Raw genomic sequence first — 10822 nt, forward strand, 5'->3', positions numbered from 1 at the left:
AGAAGTGGTGCTGTAGCTCAAGTGGTAGAGCGCTCGCCTTGAGCTGAAGAGCTGAGGGACAGCGCCCAGGCCCAGAGTTCAAGCCCCACGACCGACCAAAAAAAAAAAAGAAACTTGGAGTTTCTTCTCCTCTAAATTCTATCTCCCCTAACCCAGACTAGCTTGTTCCAGCAGCTCAACTCTGGACCTGTACAGAAGGTCGACACTATAGGAACCCATCTTAGAGAAGGTGTTCTCCAATGAGAGAATAAATTCAAGTTCAGGTTCTCCAGTAGATACTATACCCCCCTCAGCCCCAATTCCTCAGGACAAGCCTGAGTAGCCTTCAGTTTTTTGTTTTTGTCAGTCATAAGGCTTGAACTCTGGGCCTGGGCACTGTCCCTCAGCTCTTCAGCTCAAGGCCAGCACTCTACTCCTTGAGCCATATCGCCACTTCTGTTTTTCTGAGTGGTTTATGGGAGATAAGAGTCTCACGGACTTTCCTGCCCCGGCTGGCTTTGAACCGTGATCCTCAGTGAGATCTGAGTAGCTCCTCCTGAGTAGCTAAGATTACAGGTGTGAGCCACCAGCACTGGGCTGCTGTCAACTCTTGGGAGTCAGGCTATTGTTCTGCATTGAGATGAGGAAACACTATGATAAACAGTCCTGCAGAAGCTGAATTCAAGTGGCTTAACCTCCAGATAATGTTCTATTTGCTTCTGTGCTTTCTTACATTCCTACTGCGGTGGGGAATGCTGAAATATCACTCACTTCTACCTTGGTAGAGATATGAGGTCTTTTACCAAGAACAACATTGTGGCAAGCACAGTGATAAGGAGGCAGGGGAGGGCCGCATTTCATGTAGCAATTGGCTTCTTGTCTTCTCCTAAATACCAGACCTGGGGAGGGAGGATCTGTTAGGCAACACATTTTCCAATAGGATGGAGAAGCAAAATGGCCTGCACAAGAGGCTTTTTCTTGGTTGAGTCAAGATGCAACAAAAAAAGACTTAAGTTGAGCATCGAGAAGAGAATCAAGAGTCTCTACATCTAAGTGCTGAGCATGCAACCATCTTCACAGAGCTCTCCAAGAAGCATTGTAGTGATCACAGACAGCTGCCTTTGGATTGGTATTTCCACAGTGAAGATGGATCCTGTTATCCTAAAGCACATCCATGAAGTCACTAAATAGGGCCTCAGTACGGGTAACGCAGCCAAACACTGATGTGATTGCACTGGACGGCCTGTATGCGGCAAGGGCCCCATCTATGCCTGGATCTCCTGGGGTCCAGAGGGTAGGAGCAGATGGCAGCAGAAAGCTTCTCCTTCCTTAGGTGGCTACACAACCTTGGGAAGCCCAGCTCTGAACCTAGTCCTGCCTTCTCAGGCTGTACCATCCTGCACCCAAGGAGAAGAGAAAGGCAAGCTCAGCTTGTGTTTATGCTGACAAGGGTCAGACAGCATTTCCCCTGCCCCCACCATAGTAGAGGTGCAAGGAAGCATAGTACCAAGTAGAAAACTTGCCAGAAGTGAAATCAGTAGACTCAGCTGCATCAGGACCAACCATCTGGCATGTATTCCCTCATCTGCAAGGGACTGACTGCTGGATTTGACATGCTTCCAGCCCTGCTGATGAAGGGTAATGCTACACAGGAACTGCCTCCCAAGTGGCCCCTGTGATATGGAGGATGTGTGAGAGAAGGAAAGCATCGAATGTAACGTTTCTTAGTGCTCCTTCCTGCATGCGGCAGCGACGAGCTTTCTCATGAATCAGCGGGATATGAGGAATGGAAACGAAGAGAGCAGGGACAGTGGGCACAAGTTCTAAGTCATCAAGAATGGAGGATAAGAAGAAGATGGGCAAATCTAGGGACTCATGAGAAAGATACAAGTTGAAAATGGGCTTTTGTTTTGTTTTTTATAATCTATACACTTGGTGCCACAATTCCTTCTAGGTACTTCTCTCCTGACCTTGCTACAATCTGTTAAGGTCAGCTGAAGTAATTGGCCGGAATGTCACATTTCTGAGTGATGACTCTGTACTAGATGCTTTGTTGGGCACTTTCACAAAAGTCATCTCCTTTCATTCCTGGGACCATCTTGGGAGCTGAAGAGAGAGAGAGAGTTAGACAGGCTTTTGGCCATTTTGAGGACTGAGCTGAGCAGATAAAGCCACAGCCATCACGCTGCAGGCAGCAATGGTGAGCCATGATTAAGAGCTTTGTTTAGATCTTCACTTGCTTAAGACGAACAGAGAGATCACCATAAGCAGGTGTATCATGAGCAAAGATGCATCTCATTGTGTATGCTTGTACAGATGTTTTTATGTGCTCTTAAAATAAAAAGGAAGTGGGAAGTCAAATAATAGTGACAGACAAGCATTCAGAAATAGTAAAAATACTAAATTTATACAAATATCTTGAGATACCACCTCACCCCAGTTAGAATGGCTAAAATCAAGAACTCTAATAACAACAGACGCTCGAGGGGATGTGGACAGAAGGGAACCTTACTGCATTGTTGGTGGGAGTGTAAACTTGTTCAACCACTTTGGAAAGCAGTATGGAGGTTCCTCAAAAGACTCCACATAGAGCTCCCCTATGACCCAGCAATCCCACTTTTGGGCATTTACCCAAATGATCACAAACAAGACCACACTAAAGCTACCAGCACAACTATGTGTATTGCAGCATTATTTACTATAGCTAAGATATGGAACCAACCCAGATGCCCCTCAGTAGATAAATGGATCAAGAAAATGTGGTATATATACACAATGGAATTCTATGCCTCCATCAGAAAGAATGACATTGCCCCATTTGTTAGGAAATGGAAAGGCTTGGAAAAAAAATTATATTAAGTGAAGTAAGCCAGGCCCAAAGAAACATAGGTCCCATGGTTTCCCTTATTTGCAATATCTAGTATATGTCTGAGTCAAGCAGAAAATGTCAGTGATGTTAGGGAAATGAACCCTAAGATATGTATTCAAATGTTTTTTTTCTTTCATGCGATTGTTTCTAACACATTTATAAGATGATTTCTTTGTTGCTATGTATGTCCCTCCCCCACAGTATAACCCCTGCTTTCACTGTATTTGATGCCGGTATAATTTGAGGAGGGGAAGGGGAAAAACAAGTCGTTTAAATAGGGATACAGGTGGACCCACTGCAACAATGAGATGTACAAGTCGTATGTAGAAAACGAACTTTACAACTTTGGTGCAGGGGGGAGGGGGGGCGGGGAGGATTGGGAGGGGGGCAGGGGGTGGATGGGAAGGGGAAACAAAAGAGGAGGCTACAATGCTTGATAAGACATGTACTCATTATCTTGTAACCCCTCTGTACAGTATTTTCACAATAAAAAAAGGAAAAAGATAAATTTATACAAAAATCTTTGTATCCCATTGTGGAGATTTCTAAACTGCTATATTGTTAACATTAAAACTTGAGTCATGATTATTACCTGATTCAAGGCTATGACTGTATCCTCAAAATATACTTGTTAAGGGCTGGGAAGGTAGCTCAGTGGTAGAGTACTTGCCTTGCATGCATGAAGCCCTAGGTTTGATTCCTCAGCATCACATAAGCAGAAAAAGCCGGAAGTGGCGTTGTGGCTCAAGTGGTAGAGTGCTAGCCTTGAGCTAAAGAGCTGAGGGACAGCGCCCAGGCCCAGAGTTCAGGCCCCATGACTGGACCCAAAATAAAAAGTCAGAAGTAGAGCTGTGGCTCAAGTAGTAGAATGCCAGCCTTTAGCAAAATACCTAGGGGACAACATCCAGAACCCAAGTTCAAGCCCCAGTACTAGCATAGAAAAAAAGAAAATCTATAATCCAAATATGTTTTTTTGGTTGAAGGTAGTATTAGGGCTTCTACTCAGGGCCTTGTCATTACAGGCAAGCCATCTAACTCTTGATCCACAGCTCTAGCCCCCAAATATACTTCCTAAATATACTCTCAGAGGGTAGCAATGAAGGCTTCTGTAGGAAATAACTGCTTTCCTTCTATTTTTTTAAAAAAGGTAACTGAAAAGAAAGGATAATTAAAGCAATGGACTACAATAAAATTGACATGCACAACCATCTTTGTGTTTGTAGGTAAGCTAATTGTCCAGTGGTAAATAGGAGTTACTCTTGACTCTCACAGCTCAGGCTCAGGCCTCATGGGTGCTGTGGAAGCAGGAGCTCCCCACTGAAATCCTCTGCTCTCCATCCCCAGCCCTGTCATAATCCCTGCATCTTAGAGTCAGAAAAGGTTATTATGCCTGGAAACAGTCTCGAACACCACCAAATCTACCCCTCCACTGCACACAAGCAAAACAATCAAGACTCAAACTTAGCCAAGTTCACACAGCAAAGTAGTTCCTAAGTCAAATGGGCTAGGTCTGTTTGCTCCTAGAAGTACAGTTGCTACTGGATCACTGTGTCACGGTGCTGGAAGAAGGTGATATGAGACAGCAGGACAAGGTTCCAAGAGCAAGTCTCTCCCATTGTCCAGAGCTGGGCAGCAAGCCTGCACGCTCTGAGCACTATGCGCTAGCTGAGCTGCTAATGTGTCTGGGGCGGTAGGCTCACGGGACCTCACCTCCTCCTCCCGGAGCTTCTGCTTCCTCTTCTCTTCCACAGCAGCTCTCTTCTGGTCCTCACGCTGCCTTTGTTCCTCCATTTTTCGCCATCGCTCCTCAATTTGCTTTTCATATTGGATCTTGGCTCTTTTCTCTTTCTCTAGGATCTGCTGCTCCCGGGCAGCTGGAATGGGAAAGCAGAAGAGAGGTGTGAGGCTGAGAGCAATCCAGGTGGGTTAACTGAGACCAAGGACACAGGAGTGAAGAGTCTGCTGGAATGAAGGCATGCAGTGATTGAGAGCAAGGCACCTCTGCCACTAGCTGGATGGCTTGGGCATGTTAACTATGTCATTTGTCTGCCTCGCTTTCTTAGTGGAAGGGGAACAGTAATGTTTGCTACATCACAATATGACAGAGAGTAAAGGAGTAAGTATACAATAGGTGCCCCCCACCATGGGAGCTATGACTCCTGTTGCTATCATTGAGTCAAACTTGCACACACTAGCAAAGTCACATACTACCTTGAGAAATGATAGCTACAAGAATACATTTATTCAGGGCTGGGAAGGTGGCTCAGTGGTAGAGCGCTTGCCTTGCATGCCTGAGGCCCTGGGTTCGATTTCTCAGCACCACATAAGCAAAAAGAAAAAAGCCAGAAGTGGCGCTGTGGCTCAAGTGGTAGAGCGCTAGCCTTGAGCTGAATTGCTGAGGGACAGCGCCCAGGCCCAGAGTTCAGGCCCCATGACCAGACCCCCCCCCCAAAAAAAAGAATACATTTATTCAAAAGATAAGGTTAACTGTGCGGGCACTAAGCAGTGAGCTGAACAAAAGGTCAAAATACACACATTGCTGGGGGGAGGTGGGGAGGGAAGGGATGGTAGGGAAAAAACAAAGGAGGAGGTAACAATGCTCGATAGGAAATGTACTCATTACCTTACTCATGTAACTGGAACCCCTCTGTACAGCATCTTTACAATAAAATACGATTTTTTAAAATACACAAAGAAGACTGGTATTCTTACCACGCCAATACTTACTAAGAAGCTCTTAACTCTGTCAAACTAGACTAGGCTAAGGAGGAAGAACTTGAAAGATCCTTAGGTGTCTCAATTCCTCAAGAAAATCACCATCAACCTATCTCAAGTACCCTGTCCTGGGGTGGTCTCTACTGCCTACCACCCTGTTCTAATGCAGAAAATGACTTCCGTGATGATTTTTCTCTATTTTTTTTTTGGTCAGTCGTGGGACTTGAACTCTGGGCCTGGGTGCTGTCCCTGAGCTCTTCAGCTCAAGGCCAGTGTTCTACCACTTAAGCTACAGCACCATTTCAGGTTTTCTGGTGGTTTATTGGAGATAGGAGTCTCACAGGTGGGCGGGCTGGCTTTGAACCATGATCCTCAGATCTCAGCCTCCTTAGTAGCTAAGATTACAGGCATGAGCCACCAGTGCCCGGCTTCAATTCTTCTCATGATGGCCCTTCTAGATGCCCCAAAGAGAAGCTGGCCATCTACCCTTGAGGACATTAGGACTTTCCCAAGTCAGGCATGATGACTGGTTTTCTTTTCTTTGTTTGAATTTGTAGCTTTTCTTGTCAAGGTGATCACACTGGGGTTAATTACAGAAGTGACTACATTGTGTGTGGAGCTTTTACCCTCCCTCATTTTTTCTCCCTCTTTCCCTCCCTCACATCGCCCCACCCAGGTTGTACAGATCATTTCCAACAGTGTCTTGTGAGTATCGCTGTGGCATTGGTTCCCCCTTTGTCGTTTGTCTCAGCCTTCTGTTGTTCCCCTTCCCTTCCCTGATTCAGATAAATGAATAGACTGTTTTTCTTTACCACCACGTCTACAGCGAGCCCCGGGCATAGGACCCAGCAGAGGTCCACTGTGTGCTGAGAGAAGTGTTCGGAGGGTGAGGCAGTCATTTGAACACGCCAGTCACGCTTCATGTGGATGGAGGGCAGTCCCGCTTCTCGTCCCATTTACTGACAGATGTTTAAGGCCTTTTGAAAAAAGAACATGACCAGATCTCCACTTCTTTGAATCTAGTGAACCAAAGTAGAGAACTTACCCAGACATTTTTCTCTTTCTTCTCGTCTCTCTTTAGCTAATCTTTGTCTCTCATCGGATTTTAAAAATCCATCCATAGCTGCAAGAAAGAAAACAAAATATGATTTTTTTTTAATTTGGATTTTGTCAGTCATGGGGCTTGAACTCTGGGCCTGGACGCTGTACCTTAGCAGTTCAGCTCAAGGCTAGCTCTCTACCACTTGAGCCACAGCACCACTTCCAGTAGTGTGGTGGCTTATTGGAGATAAGAGTCTCATGGACTTTCCTGCCCAGGCTGGCTTTGAATCATAATCCTCAGCTCTCAGCCTCCTGAGTAGCTAGGATTAAAGGCGTGAGCCACCAGTGTCCATCCCCAAATATTATTTTAACTTTTTCTTTTTTGGTCAGTTGTGGGGCCTGAACTCTGGGCCTGGGGACTGTCCCTCAGCTCTTCAGCTCAAGGCTAGTGCTCTACCACTTGAGCCACAGCACTTCTGGTTTTCTGGTGGTTTACTAGAGATAAGAGTTTCACGGACTTTCCTGCCCAGGCTAGATATCAATCTCAATCCTCAGATCTCAGTCTCCTGAGTAGCTAGGATTACAGGCATAAGCTACGGTTGCCCAGCTCTCTGGTTTTAACTTTTGACATACTCCCTGTCAGCTGAGTGCTAAAGCCAGCTAGGCACACAGCGTGCGTCTGGCTATATATATATATACATATCATCCATCACCATCGGCTCATCCCCACCACACTTGCGCAGGTCCCAACAGCCAAGGGACAGTAGCTGCAGCTTTCTGAGTGTTCCTGTAATAGCAACCACACCAGCCCAGGAGAACCAAGCCCATTCCCTAATCCTCTGTCCCCATGCCTGACCTTCAAGGGATCAGAAAGTACAGTGATTGACCAAGAGGCCTGGCAGTGTGCAGAGAAGCTCGCCGGGCCTCTTCCAGCCTAGCTCCCAGATCTTAGGGAGCAGCACCTAGGGAAGAGGAAAAGCCCCAAAATGGACAACATTTTGGATACCAATTATTACAGATGGTGAATAGTTTTTTAACAGTCCCATGCTGAGTAACACAGCGAGCACTTGAGGAGAGCACTGTGAAACGGAATGCTCAAGTCGGATTTGGGCTGTGCCAAGTTTGCTCTGATGTCAATCTCAGAATCACAAAGGAGGAATGAATATAATATATTCCCATGTATTTGTCATTCAGATGCCTAGAAATAATATGGACAGCTCTCTCTCTCTCTCTCTCACACACACACACGTGTACACACATACACACACACAATCCAGGTATCCCTGGTGCTCAGTATCTCTACTCACCCCCTATAGGACCCCAACAGGCTTTGTAAATTATAGATTAAATGGCTCTTCATGGTTTTTTTTAAGATTAGAAATAATTTACTACCCTCTGTTACAATTGGCTTTTAAGCACCCCATTATGGAGAAGTACGCTTTAGTGCTAATGCAAGCACACTCACATTCCTGGGGCCTAGGCGTTCCTCTCTGGGAGCATCACTAATTTCCAGAATGACTCGCTGCCATAGCAACTTGCACTCCTTTCAGGGAAGCCCTTGCCTTTTGATGTCTAGGAAAGAGGCCCCGGAAGCCAGGCCTGCAGTGTAAGTAGCAGTAATCCTTCCCCACGGTCAAAGTTCCCCATGTGCATTTGGTTTTCCAGGTTGTATTATGTGTTTGGGATATGAAAGCTTGAGACAGAAGTACTACAAAACCCTCTCAGGGTCTGCAAGTCCTATTCTCCATGTTTGTTTTCTGCAAGCCCTTAATTAGTATAAGGTTCCCCAAAACATGAATGTGATTATGAATTTAAAGGCCAAGCCGGGCACCAGCAGCTCACGCCTATAATACTAGCTACTCAGGAGGCTGAGATCTGAGGTTTGCAGTTCGAAGCTAGCCCAGGCAGGAAAGTCCATGAGACTCTTATCTCCAATAAACCACTCAGACAAAGCTGGAAATGGTGCTGTGGCTCAAGTGGTAGAGCGTTAGCCTTGAGCAAAAGAAGTTCAGGGACAGCACCCAGGTCCAGAGTTCAAGCCCCAGGACCAGGAAAAAATAAATTTTAAAAAGGTCAAACTTGGGCTGGGAAGGTGGCTCAGTGGTAGAGTGCTTGCCTTGCATGCATGAGGCCCTGGGTTCAATTACTCAGCACCACATAAGAAAAAAGCCGGAAGTGGCGCTGTGGCTCAAGTGGTAGAGCGCTAGCCTTGAGCTGAAGAGCTGAGGGACAGCGCCCAGGCTCAGAGTCCAGGCCCCACGACCGGACCAAAAAAAAAAAAGGTCAAACTTGGCTGGGCACTGAAGGCTCACACCTGTCATCCTAGCTACTCAAGAGGCTGAGATCTGAGGATCACCGTTCAAAGCCAGCCCAGGCAGGAAAGTCCCTGAGACTCTTATCTCCAATAAACCACAAGCAAACCAGAAGTGGCGCTGTGGCTCAAGTGGTAGAGCGCTAGCCTTGAGCTGAGGAGCTGAGGGACAGCGCCCAGGCCCAGAGTTCAAACCCCACAACGGACAAAAAAACGTCAAACTTCTCAATCCAGGACAAAGTGACTCACCTCAGCTCTGCCTTTTCTCCTTCATACCTTCTGGCTGAGACTATGTCCTACCCCTCCCATTCTCATACCCCCCTTCCTCACCACACTTGCCACATTTGTTTAAACTCCACCTGCCTCCAAGACCCCACAGTCCCTCAGATCCATGATACCCTGCAGTCAACAATTTCTGGAAGCCTTATTTCATCTTCCTTTCCCACTAAGATCTCTGGAATTCGGTCTCCCCTGGTGAGCCTGAGAGCAACGGATGGCTACTTATGGCTGACTTACGTCTAGGTCTCCTCAGGTTCAGCCCCAGTCCCTTCCCCCACTGGCTCTGAGGTGCACACACAGGGCTCCAAAGGCAGGCAAGAAGTTAGTGACAGGGAGCAGGGCGACAATCTGCCTCACGCTTTCAGGTTCTAGTGTCTACTTCATGAGTTACATTAGTATGAATTTGTTGGGTGCAAGAAGCTTTAAAGTCGAGAATGCCTGAGGTTTTCTTCCGTTTAGCATCCACACCAACCTACCCACCCAAGGCGGCCCCAAGCCCCACTCTGTGACACAGTTTTGATGTTAAAAGACCTACTACCCATACCTAAGGCAAACCTGAGAACGGAGCAGTGTTCCATGGGCCTGGTCTTATGCTGCCCCCTTGTGGACACGTGTAAGAGTTACACCTTCAAATTCTTTCCTTCATCATGTTCATGGCCATCACATCATTATAATGAGAGGATGATAAAGCAATTCTGCTTGGATTTACTGTGCCCAACTCGCCTATGATAACATAGGTACTATTATAAGTCTCATCTTTACAAGTGCAGAAACAGGGAACAGAGAGGTTAATTGACTTGTCCAGGGTTGTACCATCAGAAACAGAGAAAGCCAAATTCTAATGTGAGAACTTGACTCTAACACCCATACTCTCCATCACTTTTCCAAAAGGAAAAAATAGAGGCCTCTGACCCAGTGAGGTGCATAGGAAACAAATCCTGTCCTGGTCCCAAGAATAATAAGCCTGCAAATCGGGAGAAATGTGCCTAAATCACTGGAGAAGTATAAAATAGGCAATACTGTGAGCCAGCTGAGCACAGAGGTGGCGACGGCCCACACAGTCGTCTGCTCCCTTCTCACACTGATGGCATGGAGTTCACGGATGCTGATATTGGGTGGGGAATGAGGGTAGCCAGAGGACCCTGGGTATAACTGTCTCTTCTTGTTTGTGGCAAGCAATTCAGCTTGGCCCACTGAAGGGGATGGAGTGACTCAAACAGCCTAACCTGGCTAGCCGGGAATCTCTGTGCTGTTCACTTGCTGGTCACCAACTACATATAGCTGTGTCAGTGTAAACGAATCAAACCAAGTACAAGCTCAGTCCCTCAGGCACGTGGGGCACATTTGAAGCACTCAAATGTGTGCGTAGCTACCCTACTGCTCCGTGGTAAATGAGAAGCCTGCTGGCACACTCCTGATTCCATTCAAGTGTAGCTGCTCTGAGGCAGATGTAGAAAAAAGAAAGAAGGAAGGGGCTGGGAAGGTGGCTCAGTGGTAGAGCGCTTGCCTTGCATGTCTGCGGCCCTGGGTTTGATTCCTCAGCACCACATAAGCAAAAAGAAAAAAGCCGGTAGTGGCACTGTGGCTCAAGTGGTAGAGTGCTAGCCTTGAGCTGAAGAGCTGAGGGA

The 10822-nt window shown here is 46.7% G+C and overlaps 1 protein-coding gene across 1 annotated transcript in view; it reads right to left on the reverse strand.

The window, feature by feature from the left end:
* The window catches only part of Map7d2 (MAP7 domain containing 2), an 80403-nt gene that overhangs the window by 55613 nt on the left and 13968 nt on the right, over window positions 1–10822 (reverse strand). The window contains exons 2-3 of the mRNA XM_013026457.1: window positions 6609–6686; window positions 4559–4722 (exon numbers count right to left, since the gene is read on the reverse strand). Coding sequence (XP_012881911.1) covers window positions 4559–4722; window positions 6609–6684 — 240 coding nt within the window. The 5' untranslated portion in view covers window positions 6685–6686. The remainder of the gene's footprint in view (window positions 1–4558; window positions 4723–6608; window positions 6687–10822) is intronic.

This window comes from Dipodomys ordii, unplaced genomic scaffold, assembly GCF_000151885.1.
Source record: "Dipodomys ordii isolate 6190 unplaced genomic scaffold, Dord_2.0 Scaffold94, whole genome shotgun sequence".
NCBI classification, from domain to species: domain Eukaryota; kingdom Metazoa; phylum Chordata; class Mammalia; order Rodentia; family Heteromyidae; genus Dipodomys; species Dipodomys ordii.